The following is a 23,619-nucleotide window of genomic DNA, read 5'->3' as shown; positions in this document are numbered from 1 at the left end:
GCGTGGGTGGCTGAAATCTCCCTGGTAACAGGGCCTCTCCCCCACCACCAGCCTCCTCCCCTAAGCAGGCCGGTCCTTCCTCCCTCACCCGCACCTGCTCTGTGGCCCCTGGGCCCCTCCTCCCAGCCCCTCCCACACCCTCACTCCTGCTCCCTCCTTCCCTGGCTCACCATGTCACCATCTGTGGCACAATCCTTCTCTGTCACTCTCTCTGCCACCCCCTCCTTCCTCGATCTCTATCCCTGCTCTCTCTCCACATCTCTTCCTCTCGCCCCTTCTCTCGCTCTCTTTCCTCCTCCTTTTCTCCTCCCTGTCAGGCATTTCTCATCTCTCCCCCTCATTCTGGCTTTCCACCCACTCACTGTCCTCTCTCTCTCTCTCTCCCTCTCTCTCTCTCTCTCTCTCTCTCTCCCTCCACCTCCGACCGACCTCCCTTTTCCCTCTCTCTCTATTGGCTCCTGATAGTCTCCTGTTCCCTATTTCTCTTCTTTCCTTGGGAGGCTTCTCCCTCCATCCTCACCGCAGGCTCCTGCCTGCAGACCCCCGTCTGTGTCCCGACCCTCCAGGATGTGTCCTGGAGATGAGGGGTGACGCACCAGGCACCAGTGGGAAGTCAGGGCTGGAGGCCAGATGGAAGAGGCTCGGTGGGCAGACACAGCCACCGAGGGCCTAGGAGGGGGCCCGGGCCGCAAGGGGTACCGTGTGCGGCCCCCCGCTAAGGGGTGCTCTGGAGGTAGCTGGGCACTGTGCAGGGAGAGGGGCAGCAGAATGATAAGCAGCTTGGCAGCAAGGAGGGGATCCCTCACCCCACGGGCAGGTAAGGAGGCTGGGACTGGGGTGAAGTCCCGGAGGGTGGGATCCTGGAACCCCACCACCCCTGTGCAGGATAAATTTGGGAGGTTGGGGCTGGTGGCTAGGAGAGGGTAGGAAGGCCCAGAGAGGAAGGAGGCTTTCCCGTGACCTCTGGCGGGGGTGTGGGGGTGGGGGGACATTAATCTTGGCATTTTGTACCATGATTCCAGAATCTTGGAATCACAGCACAGCAGTGTCAGAGCTGGAAGAAGCCAGATGCACCACGCTGCTCGGCCTCCTCAGCTCCCGCGCCAGCTTCCCCGAGTCCCTGTCTGTGCTGGGCAGTGTGCTCAGCACACCCCCAAGTAGCCTTCACCACAACCCTGCGAGGTGGGTGCGCTCGTCTTCATTTTAATAGGAGGAAGCCGAGGTCCAGGGGAAGGCAGTGACTTGCCCAAGGTCACACAGCAGTTTGGCCCCATCACTCTGTGGCGGAGCCCAAGCCCCATCCTAGGGCTTGTGGGGTGTGTTCCTAGGGGGCAGGGCCCAGGCCTGGGGCGGGAGGAATTTGGTCAGCAATGACCAGCACAACGCGGGGCCTCCTGGGGGAAGGCCCAGGGCAGCAGAGGCAAGCAGAGTGCAGCTCGCCAGGGGACTGTCCGGGGCTGTCCTGTCCCTACCTGACTCCTTTAAGCCCGAGGCCTTCAAGGAAGCCAGCAGGACCAGGGGGTGCTGATGGTTTCAGAGTAGAGAGAACTGGGTTTGGATTCTGACATCCTGCTCACCAGCTGAGTAACTTTGTGCAACTTACTGAACCTCTCTGAGCCCCAACTTCCTCCTCTAAAAACCCTCCCTCATGGGCTCTGCGAGGATTTCATAATTCAAGTTGGAGGCCTCTGCCCAGGAGCACTGCCCTGCCTCACTGGGAGCCCTACTTGCTAAACTTCTCTGTCTATTCACATTTCCCCGTCGTTCTGCGTGCTGCGCTAGCCGCTGAGGTTAAGGCAGCAAATGCTCAGGGCCCCTGAGCACTCGCCAGCACTCGCACTCGGAGGGACGGGGGTGGGAAACAGACACACGTGGAGCTGCCGGGGTGCCTGGTAGCCCGGAAAGCACCGTCCGGAATTGCTGTGGGGCTCAGCACAGTCACTCACCCCCTCTGGGCTTCCATCCTCTGAGGAGTCCACCCCCAGCTTCCAGGCGCGCTGTGCCAAAGATAAACCAGACAGGGAGGAAGAGTCCCTCCTCCCCCAGGATGAACTAGATCATGCACAGAACTCCAGCTCCTAAAAGAAAAGGCGGCACCTAAATTGCAGGTCTGGCTGCCGCCGCCCCCGGAGAGCTGTTACTGCCTGGCTTTCGGCACCCTGGCCCATTGAACTTGGTTAGGGGAGATGAGCCCAGATGAGGGTGGAGGCAGGGCATCTTTAGAGGGGACAGGGGGCTCTGTGAAGAGCTCATTCATTCCTGGTACAAAGGCAGGGCCCGGTGGGTCCCCCGTCTTCCCACCAGGACTGTGTGTGGTAGTGCCTGTGCTTGTGTGTGCAGGTGCACACGTGTGTGACCAGGGAGACTGTCCCCGGAGCTGGCCCCCAGGCTTCCCTGAGGGCATCTATCCCTGGAGCCTGGCAATCAGGTCTGCCCAGCTTGCTCCTCTCTTGGGAGCCCAGTGCTCCCCTCCCGCCTCCGCGCTGAGTTAGACTGGCCGCCCGGAGGCGATGTTCTGAAGAAGCTGTGTGCACAGGGAGGCAGGTGGGGGAGTGGGAGATGCAGGGCCCCTGGCCGAGGAAGCCAGGGCTCTAAGGTCCCAGACCCCGCAATTCCAAGTCTAAAAAGGGCTGATGCTGGTATGCTGGAACTCTAATCTTCTCTGATTCAAGGGCAGAGTCAAAAAATCTTTGACTCTACAACTCAGTTTGAAGAAACTAAAATTCTATTTCTAGGTCTCTGAAAGTTTGTCTAAGGGGTTGGGTCTATGACCCTAAGAGTTCAAGGTTCTGAGGAGCAGCAGGAGCTCTGAACAGCTGGTGAGGAAGCCGGCTGCCAGCTGGGTGCCCTGACCAGCCGTGGCGCCAGGCAAGTGCCTTCTGCAGGCCTGGCCTCAGACTGCCAGCCTGGGAAGTGGAGGTGGATGGCAGGTGGTCTTAAGGGTCCTCCCAGCTCTGCCCCTTCACAGCTCCGTGACCAGAGCGTGTGGACTCACTTCTATTCCTTGTCTGTATGTCGGCAATGACAGACACTAATGCCTTCCTCATAAGACCCATAGGATGCAACATGTGACCAGCTTAGCCCAGAACCTGGCAATCGGTCTCCATGACCAGGAGCCGGCAACACTGTTAGGACTCCATGAGCCCACTGCCCAGACAGCCCCTCCCTTAGTGACGCCGTCCGTCCCAGGCTCAGGGGGGCCGATGAGAGCCAGGGTGATGAGTGGCTTGGGGACAGGCTGGGGGTCTCTCCCTGGGCTTGGAGGAGCAGGGAAAGGTGCTCTGAGGCCAGGCAGCCTGAGGTCTCATCAGGAGGAGCCACAGCCAAGGGGTTCTTTGTCTGCTGTTAGGAACCCTTGGAAGCCCCAGGCCACCCTGCAGGGCATGCAGGCACACTCACCCACCCAGACTTGTTTGCTCGTGTTGCGGCACCTCCCTTTTCCGGGAGCTTCGCATCGGGAAAGCGGTGTTCTGATAGGGGAGGGCGGACCCCGGGTTCAAACTGGTGGCATTTCAGGCCCAGTGTTGGGCTGGCAGGAAGATATGGGATATTGGGGATGGGTCATTTGGAAGAAGTGGGGAGGTCCAGTCTCAGGGGAAGGTCAAGCTTTCAACCCTGACCTCTAACTGGACCTCCTGAGAGCCAGGAAGTCCTGCTGAGGTAGCCAGCAGGGGCCTTTCCCAGCGGGGCCTGAATTTCCACCATCAGCAATTCACCCTCCCTTTGCATGAAGACATGTCCATTCTGGTTCCTCTCACTCATTTGCATGCTGCCTCAAACATGGATGCAGAGCTTTTGCTTGTGTGACAGGGACAGTTGGGAGGCCAGGGAAGGTCCAAAGCTGAGTAAGAGGGTCTCTACCCTTAGCGGAGTCTGGCGGGGGAGGTGGAGTCGGGAGGAGTCCCAGCTCCTCACCTGCACAGGAGGTGTGATAAGGAATGTGCTAACAAGGTCAGTGGGAACGCTGGCTGCCCCTGTGCCAGAGGGCACACTCTGACCGATCTCCACGCCCCCTCTGCATGTCCCCTTCTCGGGAAGCCAGGCTTGCTGGTGCTAGGGGAAGTGGCTATTCTTGTGCCTACTTCCAGTGTGTAATTTCTCTACCACGTCTCCCTCTCAGGGGAGAAGGTGCCCCACCCCACACCCCAGGTTCACAGCCAGTCATCTTGGGACAAAGTGGGATGGGCCAGACAGAAGGGGTCCTCCAGGGCTCTGATTCCCAGCGGAGGGGATACCCCTGAGCCCATGGTTCTTAATCTGATGAAAGCTCTGAGCTTTCAGAGTTCAGGGGGTTCATGAAACCTCTGAAGTTTGTCTAGAGACCCAAGTTCAAGGTTAAGGCTCCTATGATAGGCAGCAGTGTTTTCAGGTGTGAGGGCTGAGACCCGTTGGTGGTGTCTTGGTTCGTTCGGGCCCCTGTAATAGATCACCATTGACTGGGTGACGTATGCACAACAGACATTTATTTCTCACAGCTCTAGAGGCTGGAAGTCCAAGGTCAAGGTGCTGGCCTGCTGGAGGGCCTGCTTCCTGGGTCAGAGACAGTCATCTTTTTGCTGTGTCCCTCACATGGCACAAGGTGCAAGGGACCTCTCTGGAGTCTCCCTTTCCAAGGGCACTAATCCCATCAATGAGGGCTCTACCCTTGTGACCCAATCACCTCCCAAAGGACATCCCTCCTAATACTGTCCCACTGCGGGGTTAGGATTCTGACATATGAATTTGGTGAGGGACCCATTCACTCGACAGCTGTGGGTGATCCACTTGGGGCTCTGCTGGCTGCAACCACCATATGTAGAAAAGGCAAGTGTCATTTTATGAAATAGCAGGACTTCATTGGGCTGCTACGTAAAATGCACTGGCATCCGAGATATTTGAAAAGCGCTGATGTTGTCATCGGCTGATTGAATGGCCCACTGATGCCTTTAGTGGACATTTGTGTGGCACTCACCCTGTGCACAGGTGAAGGGACACCGCAGGGCACAGGTCAGTGCTGGCCCCTGACCTTTGTAGCCAGGCAAGCCCACATCCCTGAGCCACGGTGACACAGGGTCGTCAGCCCACCTCTCTGAGACTGTCTCCTCATCAGAGAGGTGGGGATGCCTTGATGGCCCACCTTGCTGGCCTGTGCAGTGAATGAGCGGGTGTGTGTCAAACTCTGGCCGAGCACAAGTTCAGGGGGAGGAAGGAAGGGCAGCTGAGAGAAAGCCATCCTCTGCCCTGACCTGGCTGTGTCCTCCCTCCTCCAGGCCAATAGCTGACTGCTGACTGCCCTCCGCTCAGGCATGGACACCCCTGGCTACCCTTCCTCGGGCCCCACGACCTCAGAACCTGGGAACACCTCCTCGGCCTGGCTCCTGGATGCCACCCTGGGCAATGTGTCTGCGGCCCCGAGCACGGCCGGGCTGGCGGTCCGTGGGGTGCTGATCCCTCTGGTCTACCTGGTGGTGTGTGTGGTGGGCCTGCTGGGCAACTCGCTGGTGATCTACGTGGTCCTGCGGCACACGGCCAGAGCGTCGGTCACCAACGTCTATATCCTCAACCTGGCGCTGGCCGACGAGCTCTTCATGCTGGGGCTGCCCTTCCTGGCTGCCCAGAATGCCCTGTCCTACTGGCCCTTCGGCTCCCTCATGTGCCGCCTGGTCATGGCCGTGGACGGCATCAACCAGTTCACCAGCATCTTCTGCCTCACCGTCATGAGTGTTGACCGCTACCTGGCGGTGGTGCATCCCACTCGCTCTGCGCGCTGGCGCACAGCGCCTGTGGCCCGCACGGTCAGCGCAGCTGTCTGGGTGGCCTCAGCTGTGGTGGTGCTGCCCGTGGTGGTCTTCTCAGGTGTGCCCCGGGGCATGAGCACCTGCCACATGCAGTGGCCCGAGCCGGCAGCGGCCTGGCGGGCTGGCTTCATCATCTACACGGCTGCGCTGGGTTTCTTCGGGCCACTTCTGGTCATCTGCCTCTGCTACCTGCTCATAGTGGTCAAGATGCGCTCAGCAGGGCGGCGGGTGTGGGCGCCCTCGTGCCAGCGTCGGCGGCGCTCCGAGCGCAGGGTGACGCGCATGGTGGTGGCCGTGGTGGTGCTCTTCGTCCTCTGCTGGATGCCCTTCTACGTGCTCAACATCGTCAACGTGGTGTGCCCGCTGCCCGAGGAGCCTGCCTTCTTCGGCCTCTACTTCCTGGTGGTGGCGCTGCCCTACGCCAACAGCTGCGCCAACCCCGTCCTGTACGGCTTCCTCTCCTACCGCTTCAAGCAGGGCTTCCGCCGGGTCCTGCTCCGGCCTTCCCGCCGCGTGCGGAGCCAGGAGCCCCCTGCCGGGCCTCCGGAGAAGACAGAGGAGGAGGAGGAAGAGGAGGAAGAGGATGGGGGGGAGGGTGGGGAGGAGGGTGGGGAGAAGCGGGCAGGGAAGCCGGAGCAAGAGGAGATGAAGGACCGGGTGAGTCAGATCACACAGCCTGGCACCAGCGGGCAGGAGCTGCTGCCTGGCCGTGTGGCCGGCAAGGAGCAGCAGTTCCTACCCCAAGAGCCCTCAGCTGGGGAGACGTCAGGCACACCGCACGTCAGCTGTGTGTAGGGGCCTGTGGAGGGCCCGGATGGCCCGAGGACAGAGCAGAAGCTATGGGTGTGCCTAGGCCATGGCGCCCAAGGTGCCAGGGGCCCACAATGGGATGTTCAGGTCCCACTGCTGCAGAGACTCACTGTCTCGGCCTCAAGTTCTCTCCTGTGACTCAGGGATGGGAGTAATCAGATGAGAAGACTGGAGGGACATCACCACTGGGCTGACCCTCCTGAGTGGGGCCCAGGTTAAGGGGATGGGAGTGGACCGGCTGTCCCCTTCAGAGAAGGAGCATCCTGGCGGATTGGCTTGAATCTTGGCCCTCAGAGGGATAAACCAAGACCTGGGTCTTCTGGGCTCAGAGTCAGGTTCACAGGGGAGGGACTGGGGCCCAGGTTCACAGAGAGCTGGACCAGGGCCCCGAGTAGAAGAAAGCCTTACCCCATGGAGGGGAGGGGTATACGACCAGCCCTCCCCTACTCTCTGCAAGGCCTCCAGTCAGCTCTTTTCTCCGGGCGGCAGGCCTCACCTGCTGAGCAACCCAATAACCTCCAGGCCCTCTCGGCCCAGGTGGTCAGGCAGGGACTCCTGTGCTCCTGGATGTGAGGGGAAGAGGGGGATTTTCCGAGAAGCTCATTCTGTCCAGCTGCCAGGTTCCTTACTGCTTTGGCCCATCAGAGACCCTGCGTCTAGTTTTGTACTTGTACATTTTGTACTGCTTTTCTTAAAGAGGCATCCCAAAATGTATACGCTTAGGCCACCGAAGCCTAGCTCAGCCCCTGCTGAGGGCAGCCCACCCATCCCCAAAGCAGCTCACTGTATGTCCTGTGTCCTGGGAGCCTCTGGGTCTCTGAGAGCTCCGGAAACGTCCCCATAGGAGAAACTCTGCCTGTTCCTCCCCTCTCGGTGGCCAGGATGGCGGTGAATGCGGCCCAACACAAAATCGTAAATGTACTTAAAACATCATGAGATGTTTTTGTGGTTACGGGTCGCAGTGTATTTAATGTGTGGACCCAGACAACTCCCCTTCTTCCAGGGAGGCGCGGAGACGCCAAAAGGCTGGACACCCCTGATCTAAACAGTGCTGAAAGGAGGAGGAAGAAGAGGAAGGGGGAGGAAGAGGAGGGAGAAGGGTGAGTGCCAGGGTAGGGAGGGTGGAGGACAGATCTGTTCCATGACATTGGAGCTGTCCTTGACCCCTCCGGAATGAGCTCAGTGGCTGCATCCATGAAACCGGGCTGCCCGGCCCGGCCAACCTCAAGGAAACTATGCCATCGGGTGGAAAAGCAAATGGCCTGGAAGGTGCAGGGCCAGCCCCTTCGAGGGCCTATCCGTGCTGGTAAGAAGGGCTGGGCCTTGATGGCCGCACTGAGAAGCAAGGCCTGGCAGGTCGGGAGTGGGCCTCTTGCCCTCTGCATCTCCCGGGGCTGCAGAGTGGGCAGGTCCGGGGAAGACAAGACAAGAAGTGGGAGCAGAGGGAGAGGCCAGGGTCCAAGGCTGGGCCTGGACAGCCAGGACACCCTCTGAGAGATGACCCCTGAGAGCCACAGTGGGCCTGGCCCCAGGGACGGTGGGACCTCTGGCTAAGCCTCCACTCTGCAGAGGGCAAGGGGCCTCAGGGAAAGCACTCAAACCATGGCTTGGGAGACCCACATCATCAACACACCTCCAGACCCCGCCTAGCTGCGACCTCTCTGGGCCTCAGTTTCCCTGTTGTAAAATGGACGCAGTCGGCCCAGCTTGCCTGACTCCTGGGATTTGGGGAGGAAAACGGGTCATGCCAGGTAAACTGCCATGCACACTGTAGTGGGCGGGGGGGAGCGTATCAGGTCGTAAAGTAGAGGTGGCCTGCCCCTCCCAGGCTCGGCTACACCCCCTTCTCCTTCACCCTACAACCTCTCTGTATCTGGCCCTTGGGGGTGAGGACAAGGCAAAGGTGGACTTGGGGGTCAGAGGCCAAGGATCATGGAGGCAGGACTTAGGGGAGTGTGCAGCCCCCTTAGGGGATCTGGGGGACCAAGTGAAGAGGGCCCCCCGGCGTTCTGGTACTCCCTGGCCGGCCCTGCCTTCTTGAGTCCTGGGCCAGGGGAGCCTCTTCTGCAAGGGTGGCTGGGAGACCCCTTAGGGAAACCCTTTGCTGCCTCTGCCCCTAGCTCTTGTCAATAAAGACGGTGTCACACGACAACAGCTGGGGCCTGAGCCGATTCTTTGCCAGGTGCTGTGTGTCTAGATCACGTGGGGCGTGTGTGTGTAAGTGCATCCATCTCCATCAGGGTGCCCCCTGTACCCGTCTCTCAGCTCGGCATCACACCCAGGCCTCCCACAGCCCCTCTCCTCCAAGGAATACGGATGATGCCCCTGACACACCTCAGCCTGCTCTTACAGAACTTGATGCAAAAACTGGGCCCTAGGCCGCTCTGCCATGAACCTTCTCTGTGGCTCTGGGCCATTCACGTCACCTCCCGGGGCGCAGTTCATGAAGTTCACAAAGATTTCCTGGCACTGGGCTGGGGGCGCAGTGGAAGGAAACAGACCCACATCTTGTACCTGTGGCACTCACGGGCAGCCACGCAAGTAAACGTACCTGCCACTGTCCAGTGGGGAGGGAAGTAAAGCGTGTTCTGGGGGAGCGTAACTGTGGGGAGGGTCAGTGTGGGGGCTGCACCGGGAGCAGAGGGCTGCGCGTGAGTGTGCCAGGCCGAGGGACCTGCCTGTGCTAAGGCCTGGAGGCTGCAGGCATGCAGTGAATGAGAGGCAGCGGTGAGGCCCAATTCAGGGACAGAGATAGTGTCAGACAGGACCGCCTAGAAGGCTAATTCCTGTTGCAGGCTGAATTGTGCCCAACCCCCAATTCATATGTTATAAAGTCCTAACCTCCAGTACCTGGGATGTGACCTCATTTGCAAATAAACTCCAAAGGAGGCTAGAATCACAAGGTTGCAGGTGTAAGTGGTTAGGACGCGGTCATACTGCAGCGGGGTGCACCCCCATCTAACAGGACTGGTGTTCTTAAGAAAGAGTTAGACACAGGCCTGAGCACAGGGAGAATGCTGGAGCGATGCTTCTACAAGCCAAGGAACACCAAACACCAAAGGGTGCCTGCGAACCGCCAGGAGCTGGGAGAGAGGCCTGGAGCCCCTCTCAGAAGGAAGCAACCCTGCCTGCCACCTTGATCTTGGACGTCCAGCCTCCAGAGCTGAGAGAAAATCCGTTCCTGTTGCTGAAGCCATCTATTCCGCGGTGCTTTCTTACAGTGGCCTTCGCAAACGAATACAATTCCCCACCTGCGGAATGGAGCCGATGACCCCCACTCCTGACTCTGGAGGACCGACGGACTACCTGGTTCATTCTTTCCTTCAGCAAGTGTTTCCTGGGCAGCTGACAAGTACGACCAGCTGAAAGCAGAGAAGTACAAGGCCCGTCTTTCAGGAGCCAAGATAAGAGAGAAAGGGACAGTTTTCAAGCACCGCCTCCCCCACCCCAATCTGGAATTGCCTGGGTTTGAATCCCAGCTCATCCATTCACTACCTGTTTGACCTTCAGGCAGCTCATTAAACTTTCTGTGCCTCAGTTTCCTCTTCTCTGAGATGAGAATAAGAGTGGATGTCTCTATTGTTAGGAGGTTTAAATGGGTTCATATTTATAAACAGCTGAGAACAGTGCCTGGTGCATCGAAGGTGCCATGTGGTAAGTAAACCTGAGACGTGGTTTAAGCAGAAGCAAGAACCCGCCCGTGGGTGGGAGTGGACGTCTCCTCAGGAGGGGCTATAGTCCAGCTGAGTGTGAAGAGGGAACTGGAGTTTGTACCCGGGGGAGGAGGCGTGGCAGACGTGCGAGGTATTGGGAACAGCTCTGATATCCATTTCACAGCTGAAGACAGTGAGGCCCACGTAGGTCCTGTGACTTGCCCAGGGCCACGGCACCAAAGACAGGAGCCAGAACCCGGCTTTCCTAGCCCCCAGTCCAGTGTCTATAGTTTTTTTGAACTGCAAAAATGAGGACTGGGGTGCCAGGAGTGCTGCTGGGGGTGGAGAGAGCTCTGAGACCACTGGCGCCAGCTCCTTGGTGGCCACTGGGCGGTGGCAGACAATGCCCTCAGCAAGACCTACCAGGCGCGAGTGGCAGCCCAGGCCCCAGGGCACCTCAGTCGCCCCCTGCAGGCCAAGCCACTGTCCAGCAAGCCCCGCAGCCTAGGCAGGTCTGGGCAGTGTGCACACAGGGGTGAACGACAGGCACACTCTCATGCACAAGTGTGAGCATGGAGGGCAAGACCAGCTTTCATTTTTTCACCGGGTCAAAAATAGTACCCAGGCCACACCTGGCATTCTCCAGGGTCCCAGACACAGGCCTTGGCTCAGGCATTTGGGGACGCAGCCTGTAGGAGCCAGGAGCCCGTGTTCTCCACGGCCACCTTGATAAAGTTGGGGAAAGAAGGCCTGCAGTGGGACGTGGCCACTCCGTCCTGCTCTCTGCTTTAATGACCAGGAAATATGTCAATATTTGCACATGGGAACTGCTGCTGGCCTTGTCGCACTCGGTCAACAAGCCCCGAGCCTGCTTGGTTGCTCCATCTGCGAGAAGAGGGGGTTCGGTCTGCTCTTCACGCCTCTGTGGCCACAACAAAATGGTCGCAATGGCGAGGAGGACAAGGTAAACACAATACACATCACAATGGCGAGCGAGCGCTCAGCCACACAATCGGGTTCCACCCCAGCACCGCCACTGCTTAGATCCTTTAGGCTAGCCTGGGAACATCCTGGAGCCTCAGTTTCCTTGTCCATACAACGGGCTCCAGAGCCCCAACTCACAGAACCGTCGCGGGACCCTGTGCTCTGTATCCCGCAGGGGGCGCCGGGGCCTCCATCACACCGCTGCTCTGTTCGGGCGGACTCGGCTCTACTCGGCCCCACTCGGATCCATTCGGTCAGTCTCGGCAGTGTTCGGTCAGGCGCACTGGGCTCGTCTCTGTTCGGCTAACCTCGGCAGCTCTCGGCAACCCTGGGCTCTGCTCGGCCACGCTCGGCTTTGTTCGGCATTCGGTTCTGCTTGGCTCCGCTCTCCGACGGACCCGCAAAGGCCCCTCCCCCGCGCCGCAGCCGCTCCTCCCTCACCCCTGCGCTTCCCGCTGCCCGGATGGAGGCTCGGAGGCCGGAGCAGAGACGCATCTCGGCTTTCCCGCCAGCGGGTGTCCGTGCCGCGGAGGTCGGGATTAGCCGAGCGCTGAGCGGTGCTGAGCATGGCCGCGAACGGTGGCAGTCTGTTCCCAGTGCTTGAGAATGGAGCGGGTGGAGATGGAGGGGCCCTCCGGGCCTGGAGTAGGGGTGGAGGGTGATTCCCTTAATTCTGCCGAGAGAGTCGGGGGAGATGAGCGCTGCCGCTAATCGGCGGTAGGGAGGGAGCTAGTTGCTGCCCCCGTTTCCCCGAGCCTCAGTTTCCCCGTCTGTAACAATTAACAGGGTCCAGTGGGCCTGGGACGGCGCTGACTGACTCCTTCTTTGGGCCTCTTGGGGACTCAGTTTCCCCCTCTGTGAAGTGGGATAAATCGTCGGGTTCGGATTAACACCTTTAGGATGGATCAGTCATGGGTTGCAGAAAGCCCAGGATGGAGAAACTGAGCCCAGAGAGTGAAGTCAAAGGAGGGGCTCAGTAGAACTAGGAAGCCCAGTGAGCGCGCGCGCTGGTGGGAGACCGAGGGTCCCACTGGGCCCTCTGCCCACTTTGTGGAGAGTGGGTTTGGAAGAGCAAGTGAGGGAATGGGCGCCCCAGCCAGCCCTTAGCGCCTCTCAGTGGGCTCTTCATCCTCTCCCTCCCCTCCCCTACGCCCTTCGCTCCCTGAGAAGGGGATGGAATGGGTGCTATGGGGTGGGTGCCAGGTTGGATGGGAGCATCTCAGGCCGCCAGACGCGACCATCCTCTCCCCACTTGGTGGCGCTCACGGTTTCCTTTGTTGGGTTTCTTAATTGGTTAGCGTCCATCACTGATCAGGGACTTGCCAGTCACAACTTGCACAGCTGATTCCAGGAATCCTCTGGATCTCTCTCCCTGCTGAGCAGGCACTCATTTTATTTTTTGAATACACGCAGGGTTCCCACGGCTTTGTAAGCACCGACTAAAATGTGACTATTTTTATACCTTCTCCCGACCCTAGGCTGGAAGGCGAATGTGGCTGGGAGCTGGGTTGTGAGAGTCAGTGAGTCTGTGCCTCACTTTCCTCATCTGTGTGCATGAGGAGAAGGGGCTCTGTCCCTCCCCACACCCAGAGTTTAACAAGGAGAAGCCCCCACTGGGTGTCCCACGGGGCTGTTCAGATGGCCTTGGCTTCCTCACTTCCCCCATGCCCAGAGGTACGGAGACATGCCTGTGGGAGAAGGCGGTGGAGCGGAGACATCGCCCAGCTTTGTCTGCCCCAGGGCCGGAGCTCCATTTCCGAACTACCTGGCCTGCCCAGGAGACCCTTGGGCCGGCTGGGAGACCCAGGGGTGTTGCGCAACCGGAGGGCTTTCAGGCATGCTGTGCACGAGAGTGGGAGGAAAAATAGTAAATTAAAGTATTTCTGCTCTCTTGCCTGCCCTGGCCCCAGCCAACTGCCCTGCACCCAGGGGGATCAGGGCCCTTTTCTGGGGGCATTGATGTGGCTGGGGGCCAAAGGAGCTGGCCTTAGAACCTGGCGAGTCAGGTGCCTTTCCTGGGGTCAGCCTCCCTACCTGTTAAGTGGGAAAAGCAGCCTTCCCTGCAGAGGGGCAGTTGAGTGGGCATGGAGCCCCGTGCTGGCTACATAAAAGGCCCTGACAAAACCACCTGTGTCCCCAGCCTACTTCTCCCCATCCCCCACCCACTTTTCCTTCCCTTCCCCCTCTCCTCAGATGCTAGACTTTCTAAGCCAGAGCCAGAGACAGCCAGCTGTGTCCCGCTCCAGTGCTGCTGACTCAGCTCCTTTCCTGGTGGCAGCAGAGCACGGAGGGTGGGAGGTGGCTCCCATCGGCTCATTCCCTCTGCAGCCCTGGCTGTGTGCCCTGGGAACGCTGCCGGGGGCAGGGCCACACAGAGGCCACAGCCAGCGTGGACCTGATGGCTTTCCCAGTGGCCAGAGTCCTTCCATCTGCTGTTCTTCAGGCCCCACGGACCCCTGAATAGGCCTAGGAGGGGCGCTCCGAGTGGGCTTGGGAGGGAGCAGCAGCACAGAGCTAGATGTTGGGGAGTCTGGTTCTCATCCTGGCTCGGACTCCTGTCTGCGGTGTGACCTTGAGCCAAAGGCTTGTCCTCCCTGGGGGAGAGGTTGAGGAATTGGATTAGATCATCTCTAAGGGTCGTTCCAGGCCAGGATAGTCTGCTGTTGGGTTATCCCCTAAACAAGTGGGAAAACAGGCCCAGAGATGAGAGCTTGTCAAGGACACACAGCCCAGTGGCTTAGTCCTCCACACCTTGCCCTCCTGTGAGTGGGGACTGGATGGGTTTCTGGCCCCAAATCCCAGGCTTCAGTAAATCCCCCTCAGATCACTGCACTCCTGTGCCCCCTGAGGGTGACAATGTCACCACTTCTCCCTTCCCAGGCAGCCTTTGCCCACCACCATGCCCACTGTGCACCGTGGGAACTCCAGTGGGATGGAGCGCATTCCACTGTAGATCTATAGTTCCTCTTCACTAGCTGTGTGACCTCGGGCAAGTCACATCAGCTCCCTTTCCCAAGGCTGGGGTGGGATTCCTCGAAATAATGCAGGGAAGACCCTTTGGGTGCCGGAAGCCCCTGCACAGAAGAGGCCCAGCCCAGGCAGTAAGTACTCGACAAATGCAGGGTGACAGGGTGCTGGAGGGCAGGGGGGACATTCCACTGCCTTTGCACAGGGTTCTCTGGTCGCAGAGAATCAGGGCTGCAGCCTTTCTAAACTCCCTGCAGCCTAACCAGGGGGAAGCTGAGGCAGGAGGACCCTGCCCAGAGCCTGGGGCTCACTGTATAGGCTGCCCTCCTGTGAACTTCTGGGGGGTCACTTCCAGAGGGGCACAAGCTCTACAAGGCCAGGAGGATGAATCAATCGTGGCAAAATTCTGGGCAGAGGAGGAGGACTTTGCCATCCACTGGGGTGGGGCTTTGACCTGGCTGTGTCCCCCCCCCCCCCCCCCCCCCCCCCCCCGGTCCTCCTGCAGGTAATACCTTCACTCGACAAACCTTGACTGAGCCTCCCCTGTGACTGGCAGGGATGGGGCCAGGGACTGGAGTTCTACAGACACCTAGGATGTCACTTACTAGTGGCTGGTAGTGGCAGGATTTGAACCTGAGGCTGCTGCGCTGGAGCCTGTGCCCTCTCCACTGTCCAGCCTAAGCTGGGGGCCCCTGGCAGCAGGGTTTCGAAGCTGCCTCCCCTTTCTGAGCAACTTACAAGGGGCTCCTGCCCCTCCCCACCTCAATTTCCCTGCCAGCACATCAGGGGCCTCAGATCGCTTCTGGCTCTGACTTTATTGGGCCTCTGAATCCAGCAAGACCCCACTGGATCACCAAAGAGTTAAGCAAAGAATATCCAGAGCTCCCATTATCTCGGCAGAACCCAGCGGCTGGAGGGGAGGGAGCAGGGAGGAGGGGAAGTGGGAAGCCAGCTCAGCCCTCTCCCTCCGCCCTTTCGTCCCTCTCTCCTCCCTCTCGCCCTGCCTCCTGCCCTCCTCCGCTGGTCCTGGGGGTCCGGGCCAGCAACAAGCTATTACTGCAGACATGGGCATAGGAGCTAGAGGCTGACCTGAGGCCCGGGGTCCGTGATCCGCTGGGCAAGGCTGCAGGAGTCAGGGTGAGTGATGGAGGTCCTGTGTGTCCCACGGCAGGGCTGGGTGCCCACCCAGAAGGAGGCTGGGGTCAGAGCCTGGAATTCCACTCCTCCTTCCTCTTCCTGGACTCCTCTCTGGCTCTGCACTATCCCCTGGGCCAGCCCCTCCAGGCTCCCCCCCCCCCCCCCCCCCCCGTGACTAAGACCTGAGCTCCTGGTGAAGGGCTGCCCTCTGCTGCCCAGCTCGTGCCCACTACCCCTGCTGGGACCCTCAGCAGGGCCTGCCCTTCCTCCCCCCACCCCGGAGAGATCCCAGCTGCCGCGTGGAGGCAGCAGGGACCCCCTCATCATTCCTGATGGCCCTGTCCCTCACACCCTCTGCCTGGCACCCTCCCCCACAGCCAGTCAGTGATGCTGGCTGTCATTACTACTTTTGTTAAATCCACTTTGCTTCCTGCTTCCTGCCCCCCAGGTCACAGTTCACACCTCAGAACTTTTGATGTCACCTGGCTGGAGCCCACAGAAAGGTCCCCAAACTGAGCCCATCCTCCTTGCACTGTCCTGGGCAGGCACTGGGCAGAGAGCATGCTGGGTGGAGGAAGGAACAAACTTTTTATTGAGTCTTTTTTACAAGTCAGGCAGTTGCCCTGTGTTTAAATCATCCCGGACCACCTGGGAGCGAGGTACCGGTGTCTCTCCGGTGGTGAATGCCGAGGAGCAGGAAGCCCGGAGGGTTCAGCCGCCAGCCCAGGGTCCCGCAGCTTGTAAACTACCCTGGGATTTCAAGTCTGACTCTGAGGCCTCACCTTTCCCCTCAAGTCACATGCCAGCCAGGAAAAACAGGATTTTTGCTTTTCTCAAAACCACTGGGATGTGTAATTTACAAATAAAAGGCGAGGGTAATAATCTTGTACAGGGAGGGGGTTGATCTGTGAGGATTTGACCTGTCTCATTGAGGGGAATTTGGAAACCGGAGCAGGGTTGGGGGAGAGGAGCTGGGGAATGGTCAACCCCAGGAGGGGTGAGGGCTTGGGAGGCTGCTTGGCACCCTTCCCTTTTGCTCCTCGTTAGCCCCAGGGAGGGGGAGGTGTTCAGGGAAGAGCTCCTGCCCCTTTAAAACCCAGCTCTTACCGCAGCTCTCAGCAGAGAGAGGATGGCATTTAAAATAATAATTTTACCTTCTCTACGTGTATTAACCACAGAAAAATATTTTTGAATTGTACTAAATGTTAGAGAACAAAAAGGAAATAAACAAAGAAACACCAGAAGTGTAAAAACCAGTCTAGTTTCAAAAGCCGAGTTTCTGATCCTGCGATAACTCGGCGCCAGCCCCCAAAGAGTGCCGCCACCTCAAAGGCCCTTTGCCCGGCTTCCTGCCCACCCAGCCCTGGCCTGTCTCCAGTGGCTGGTGTCCAGGCCACTTCCTGCCCCTCTCCAGGAACTCCAGGTCCCTTCTTTATTTCCAAGGCTGAAACAGATCCTTGTAAATCCTTGTACTTCTCTGATCCTTTTAAATTTTCCAGATTTCCTAGTCCTGCCCCTTAATTCCAATTTACCACCTTGGCAGCTGGTTGGTAGGTCTAGTATGATTGACATAACCACTTTCCAATGATTTGACTCGCCTGGGGCTTCACTGCAGGGTTTCTGCCTAAGGTTACTGTCGAGGTTGCAGACTGCACGAAGATTCCAAGAAGAGGTGGGCTGATGCCAGCCCTTGCCAAGCCCCACACTCAGCGGTGCATTCTCTTTTGTTTCTAATTTGTCCCTCCCCGGGAGCACCTTCCTCTACCCTTGCACAAAGGCACCGCGTAGGTCCGCAGTGGCCGGCAGCCTGTGACTCAGCATACCTACTCCTGACTGCTCAACAACAGAATAACTCCGTGCGCTTTCTTTGGCTTTCTCTGATGGAAGTCGCTACCTGCCTGCTAGAATAAACGGACTTTCCTAGCTCCGTTGTCAGGACCGTTGTGTTCATGGCCCAGACCATGGCTCAGCCCCGTGTCCTCTCTCCTAAAGAGCAAGCCTGTGCTTGTGTTTGTACTAAGGGCCCTCAGACCCGCCAATGGCTAGAAAATAAGCCAGAGGGAGGTAGGAGGGGATGTGGGAGGGTGGGAAGAATATTTTACAGTCTCGGAGGTTATGACCCAGGGGCAGCTGGGGCTTCTTCCTCCCCACCATGCCAGCCCCCACCTCCACCCCCCCACCCCCCTGCCTAGCCTTCTCTGCTCTTGGCCCCGACTCTCTTTAGAGGGGCTTCCTCCTTTGGGGCCCTTGTGTGGCAGAGCCTCTGGGGACTGGGATCCTTCTGGGAGACTCAGCCTGCAGGCCCTGCCCCGCCATGGGTCTGTGATCTTGAAGACCCATGGGTCCCTGTGTTGACCTCAGTGTTCTTGTCTGTGAAGTGGGGGCGCGATGCTGAGGCCTGTCAGGGCTGTCCTTGCTGTGGGTTATATGCTGGGCATGGGCACTGGGGAGAGGGTAAGTGAAGTAGTTTCTGTCCCTCCTTCCCTGCTCCAGGTCGCCATGGGGACAGCTGCCCCAGATGCCCTCTGGGCTGTGCTCCTGCTCCCTCTCTTGGTGTTTGGGGTCCCCACTGAAGAGCCCACCTCTGGGGAAACCGTGGCCTCCCATGCTCCTGGGCACTGCCGAAGGTGCTGTGACTCTGACTCTGAGGACCACCTGGCCCCTGCCGATGCTGCAGACGTGTCCTCGGTCTCTCCGTCGACCCTTCCCTACGTGTTGCCTGAGGTCAGGCCCTACATTAACATTACCATCCTGAAGGGTGAGTACCCACACGTGGCTCTGGTGGGACTGGCCTGGGCGGGGACAAGGAGGGCATGGGGGTCTCTTCCTGGGCCTGGGGGAGTCAGACCTGAAGGGAGCTCCTCGTGCTCTCCTGGGCTGGGGTCAGGCCCTCGGCACCCTGAATCTCCACTTGTGCTCACAGAGCCCCAGGGTTGGTACCTTGTCATTCCTCCCTCCCACTTTGCAGATGGGGGAGCCGAGCCTCTGAGAGGGGAGGAGCTCTCCTGGGGTCACACAGTTGTCAGTCAGAGTCGGGATCTGTCCCTAGAGTCTCCACAGGGCCACCCCACCCCACAGCCAGTGGTGGACTGGTGTCTGAGACCTTCCTGCCTTTAGATTTCCTAGGTGAGGACGCCTCCCTTCCTTGTGCCCCTTTTCCCACCACCTCATAAACCAGAGCCTCCCCGAGGCCCACAGAGCCTTCGTGTAAGGTCGACAGGCGCCTGGCTGCAGACAGCTGTCTCCCCACACGACCCTCCCCCCCAAACCCCGCGCCACTGCTCCTGGACCAGGCTTAGCTGCCTGCGGGGTGAACGGGCAGCTTGCTGTCGCAAGAAGGCTCCCGACTGGCATCACACATCCCAGGCCCCAGGCCCAGGTCTTCAGCTTCCTTGCTGTGTGGGTCAGGCTGGTCTCTCCCTCCCTGGGATCCCTGCCTTGTTGGCAAAAAGGAGAAGGTAGCCCTCTCCTATAACTGTCTTCACCTGCTCCCTCTGAGTGAAGCAAGTGCTCTGCAAACTGTCAAGTGCGGTGCACGGGCGGGGCAGTCACCTCTCCAAAGGAGCTGTGGAGCCAGACCTCTGCAGAGCCGTGGGCCCCTTTCCCCGTCTCTCTAGGCTTCTCCCCGAAGGGCCTGTGTCCTCCTTTTGGCTCCTTCCTCCTCTCTTTCCCATATTGCCATGGTCAGAGGGGACCCGGGAAAACAGAGGGCGGTGTAGTTCACTCAAAGGGGTGTGGCTCATGGTGCGATTTCTGGCTGCAAGACGGGCAGCAGGGAAATATTTGGGATCAGGTCCCTCAAGACCTAAGTAGCCACCTGCTTCTCGCATTCAAGGTCAGCCTGGCGCAAGGGCTGGGCAGACGTGTGTCTGGGAGTCAGAGCAGGTGCTGCCAGACCCCAGGTAGGTGGAGGTGGACCAGGCAGTGCGGGGTGAACCGGCCTGCTTCGTATTTACAGAGTTCGCAGCGCACTCTCCCATCGTCATTTTGTGAAGGGCTCACAGACCGCCCTGTGAGGTGGGCATGACCCAGGTTGCACAGTGGGGCGTAATGCCAGCCAAGGGCTGCCTGGCTCCTCAGCGGGGCGTTTCCCTTGAGGTGCGTGGAGGTATTTTCCTTGGTTCCTTCTCTCGGTCAGAAAGGCAAAGTGCGCCTGCCATTCCCGCATCCCCACTGGAGTGCGGCTGCGCACAGTGAGGGGCGGGGCTGCTGGGCCTGGCCTCCCAGAGCCACATTGCGGTGGCGGCGTGGGGGTAGGAATAGGTGGGTATGGAGACTGTGCAGTTGGAGTCCTATGTCTCCTGCTCCTGAGCTGCGTGACCCTGGGTGGTGGTCACTTATCCTCTCTGTGAGTGAAAGTGGTCACGGTGTCTTCTTTAGAAGGGCATGCAGGGAAGCATTGCCTAGAGTACAGTAGGTGCTCAATAAATGCTGGCTTCTCCTCCGGGCAGGGGCAAAACCCTCCGCAAACAAGTGCGGGTACCCCCCTTTGTTAGGCCCAGCTGCTCAGGTGCCTGCCCTGACTTCTCCCTTGTTCCCACAGGTGACAAAGGGGACCGAGGTCTGCTGGGCACGCCTGGGAAGCTGGGCAGGGAGGGTCCGCGGGGAGAGCGAGGCCCCCAGGGCACTAAGGGCGACAAGGGGCAGGCGGGCAGCCCTGGCAGCCCGTGCCAGACTCGCTTCTCAGCCTTCTCGGTGGGCCGGAAAACGGCCCTGCACAGCAGCGAGGGCTTCCAGCCGCTGCTCTTCGACACGGTCTTCGTCAACCCAGACGCGCACTTTGACATGGCCGCCGGCCACTTTGTTGCCCCTCTGCGTGGCCTCTACTTCTTCAGCCTCAACGTGCACAGCTGGAACTTCAAGGAGACCTACGTGCACGTCATGCACAACGAGGAGGCTGCCGTCATCCTGTACGCGCAGCCCAGCGACCGCAGCATCATGCAGAGCCAGAGTGTGATGCTGGCCCTGGCGCCCGGCGACCGCGTCTGGGCACGGCTCTTCAAGCGCGAGCGTGAGAACGCCATCTACAGTGACGACGTCGACACTTACATCACCTTCAGTGGCCACCTCATCAAGCCTGAGGACGATTAGTGCTTCCAGCAGGGCAGCTCGGGTGCTGAGGGGAGTGGTGGTGGTGGGGCGCTGGGGCAGGTTCCATCCCCCGCAGGGCTTCAGTGCGCCCCTCTGTAAAGTGGGTCTGCCGGGCTGGCATTCCAGGTAGCTCTCCTCTTCCTTCCAGTCTGTTTCTACTGCTCTCCTCTCTTGGACGTATTTTAAGCCTTCTAATCAAAATATTCTAGAACTTTCCCAGCCTTTTATACCAGCAAATTTCAAACTTGAATGTGCCCCAGATTCACCTGGGGACCCGGCTACGATGCAGGTCCTAATCTAGCAGACGTGAAGTGCCCATTTCTAGCGAGTTCCTGGGTGACCCTCATGCCGCCGGTCTGTGGATCTCACTGGAGTCACAAGCTTGTAGAACTTTCATAACATTCTGGTACTTCCTGAACCTTCAGGAATCCTCTAAACACTCTAGAATCATCCCAACATCCTTAAACTTTCTCATTTCTCTAGGGCTCCCCCTCCTCTCTCCTCTTGCCCCTTCCTTCCCCTCCCTCACTGTCTCTCACTCTCATCTGTACCCCGGCCTGTGCAGCCACTCATTCGGTCACTCATCCAACACTCACTGAGCGAGTGCACGCTCTGTGCCAGGCCCCAGGGAGAGCCGAGGGGGCGGGTGGATGGGACACAGACCCCGCCCTTGGTGAGGGCGCAGTCCAGCCAGGCAGGGAGACACACGGTTCTGAGGCCTGGCCCAGAGACACGCACAGTGCTCTTATCACACATGTCTGGGTTCTGGGCATTCAGACAGTGTGGCCCCTCACTACCCACGGCTCCCCAAGGCTGGCAGGACAGGGTCCCTAAGGTGGGGGTGTCCCCTGCCTACCCTTGTTCCTGCTCAATGCCTGTCATTAAAGCAAGCCCCTGATGAGGCCTTGATCAGGGCAAGGGTGCTATGAAGGGAGGACCTAGGGGCTTGGGGGTATTTTGGGGTGAGGGGGCCCCTGGGGAAGGATTCCCAGACCCCTAGCTTCCATACAGCTGGTTTGGTCATCTGTAAGGACTCCTATCCTTCTCTCAGCACCCCTCCCTGCCCCCTTCTGGGCTTGGCCTGTCCTGCCAAAGCTGCCTGGGCCTCAGCTCTCCAAAGCTCCCAGCCAATGGCAGGCATTGATATCTGTCTCCAGGTGCTCTCTGACCCTCCTGGGCCCCTCACCGGCCCAGGGTCGCTGGTTCTGTAAGCTTTAAGGTGCTGAAGCCCCAGCAGGGTCTCCTCTGACCTGGTGCTGCATTTAGAAATGTGAGGACGGAAGGCCCCAGGCTTTGGACCCCTCAGCAGGTCTGGGGGCTGAAGCAGGTCACATCCCAGGTTCATCAGTGGGGACCCTCCTCCGAGCCATGATGCCAAGAGAGGCCCAAGTCAAGGAAGGGACATCAGGCTTTCTGTCCTTTCTCCCACTCCCAGGGTGGGGCAGCCTGGTGGCCCTCAGCCTTCTTCTCCCCCACTCGGGAGGCCTGGCCTTCTCCCCTGAGCGAGGCGGCCTCCAGCCGTTGGTGCTTATGCCGACTCCGGGAGGAGGGGCCCGGTGGTGGTCTCTGGTGCTCACTTACAGCTGAGGGAGCCACGCCTCATGGCAGGCAACGTCGGCAGGTGCGAAGGCTGGTGCTACGCAACCTCCCCACCTTTCCGCATCCTGCCCCGCTTGGCCAGCGTGATTAAAGGTTGCATGTCTTCTGTGGCAATGTGGTTCTTTCTGCTCAGGGCCCTTGGTCCTCCTTGGGAGGGCAGCCGGTCCTGGGTCCCCTGGGTCCCCTGGGCCCCAATGCAGAGCTCTGGAGAGACTGAGGCAGCCCAGAGCTCCCCTCTACGGCTCCCCACCCACCAATAAACCAGTCCCCTCAGTCACTCAGGCAGCAAGTGAGCTCTGGAATTAGTGGAACCAGCTCAACGTCTGCTGTGCTACATGGGCTGGAGGGGGTTGAGACTGGAAAGGTAGCTGTGAAAGGCCTTACATATCGGGCTAAACCTGGACTTGAGCTCCTCGCTGCTGGAGGGCTGTGAGCAGTGCAGTCACCAGGTAGAGCCAATTTAAGAGGCAGGTCACTCTGGTGGTCAGGTGGAGTGTGGGTTCTAGAGCGGGGGTGTCAGACTCATTTTCTCGGGGGGCCACATCAGCCTCCTGGTTGCCTTCAAAAGGCTGAATGTAATTTCAACTCCTTAACAGTTAAAGAGTACTTACATTTATACAGTCTTAAAATTATTTCCACCCTTTGAAGGTAACCGCAAGGCTGATGTGGCCCCTGGTGAAAATGAGTTGGATACCCCTGTTCTACAGGGTGAGGCTGGAGGCAGTTAGCAGGCTGGGCTGTGGTCCAGGTGAGGACGTGGAATGATACCTGGAAGCTGGCGGAATTGTGAATGTCATCCTGGGGGAGAGGGCCTTGTCCCCACTGGACTCCAAAGCAAGCAAGAGATTTACCAGCAGAGGGGTGGGAAGAGTAGCCGGGTGGGGGCCCAGCTTGGGTGAAGCATCTACCAAGTGGTACTGTTCCTACAAGGCTTTTCCCCAACGGTGGAAGGGGGGCAGGCCTGGGGGCAGGAGGCGGACTCCTGGGCCAGCTCTGCCTCCGAAAGTCCCTGATTGACTCGAGGACTGGAGGATGCTGGGTAATTCCTCTGACCTCTCAGATTCCCCCATCACTGTCCCTTAACTGTCCCTCGAATTTAAAATCTACCACTTCTGCCCCATTGAGGCCTTTGGGGGTATTCAAGGCTATATCCATGATTATATTTTCAAAACCTCAAATTAGAACCTCTGGGCTAACTATGGGGCAGAAAAGGTGCAATTACTACTGATTGTTCTGGAACACATAAGGCACATGTGAGAAGGCCAGCATTTTCAGAGGTGCTCAAGTTTCAGTGAATGAGCTCTGGAGCCAGGCCAGGGGCTTCTGATCCTGGGTCCACATTTCTTTAAAACAGCTCCTGGCTCAGGACAGGAAACGTGATTTTCCCATTTGTGTGACCTGAGCTTGTCACTTCCTCCCTGCGTGTCTCGTTTTTTTTCCGAGTGAGGAGCGTGACGGTGTTTCGTGCCTTCTTGGTGGAGGCACATAGCACACAGTGGGTGTTCAAATGGGCGTTTGTCAAACCAACGGCTGTGCTGAGCAGCAGCAGGAAGCAAAGGCCAGAAGTTGAAACCAGACCTGGCTTGCCCTCTCCTGCTCCC

At 58.9% G+C, this 23,619-nt stretch overlaps 2 protein-coding genes across 4 annotated transcripts; both read left to right on the top strand.

Moving 5' to 3' along the window:
• Positions 1-162: 162 nt before the first annotated feature.
• SSTR3 (somatostatin receptor 3) lies at positions 163-7,660 on the top strand. Of its 2 annotated transcripts, XM_045187234.2 has the most exons (3): positions 163-817; positions 1,023-1,182; positions 5,250-7,660. In XM_045187234.2, exon 3 carries the CDS (start codon positions 5,286-5,288, stop codon positions 6,570-6,572), a length of 1,287 nt encoding a protein of 428 aa, XP_045043169.2. In that variant the 5' UTR covers positions 163-817; positions 1,023-1,182; positions 5,250-5,285; the 3' UTR covers positions 6,573-7,660. The 2 variants fall into 2 exon arrangements, with proteins under 2 accessions (XP_045043169.2, XP_045043170.2); XM_045187235.2 differs by lacking the exon at positions 1,023-1,182.
• Positions 7,661-11,654: 3,994 nt separating this feature from the next.
• On the top strand, positions 11,655-22,124 carry C1QTNF6 (C1q and TNF related 6). 2 transcript variants are annotated; one of them, XM_045187270.3, is made up of 3 exons: positions 11,655-11,756; positions 17,822-18,086; positions 19,872-22,124. In XM_045187270.3, exons 1-3 carry the CDS (start codon positions 11,688-11,690, stop codon positions 20,417-20,419), a joined length of 882 nt encoding a protein of 293 aa, XP_045043205.2. In that variant the 5' UTR covers positions 11,655-11,687; the 3' UTR covers positions 20,420-22,124. The 2 variants fall into 2 exon arrangements, with proteins under 2 accessions (XP_045043205.2, XP_024434787.2); XM_024579019.4 differs by lacking the exon at positions 11,655-11,756 and adding an exon at positions 15,182-15,328.
• The last annotated feature ends 1,495 nt before the right edge of the window (positions 22,125-23,619 follow it).

The sequence above is a fragment of the Desmodus rotundus genome, chromosome 3 (assembly GCF_022682495.2).
Source record: "Desmodus rotundus isolate HL8 chromosome 3, HLdesRot8A.1, whole genome shotgun sequence".
In the NCBI taxonomy this organism is placed as follows: domain Eukaryota; kingdom Metazoa; phylum Chordata; class Mammalia; order Chiroptera; family Phyllostomidae; genus Desmodus; species Desmodus rotundus.
This window is presented reverse-complemented; position numbering and strand designations above follow the sequence as displayed.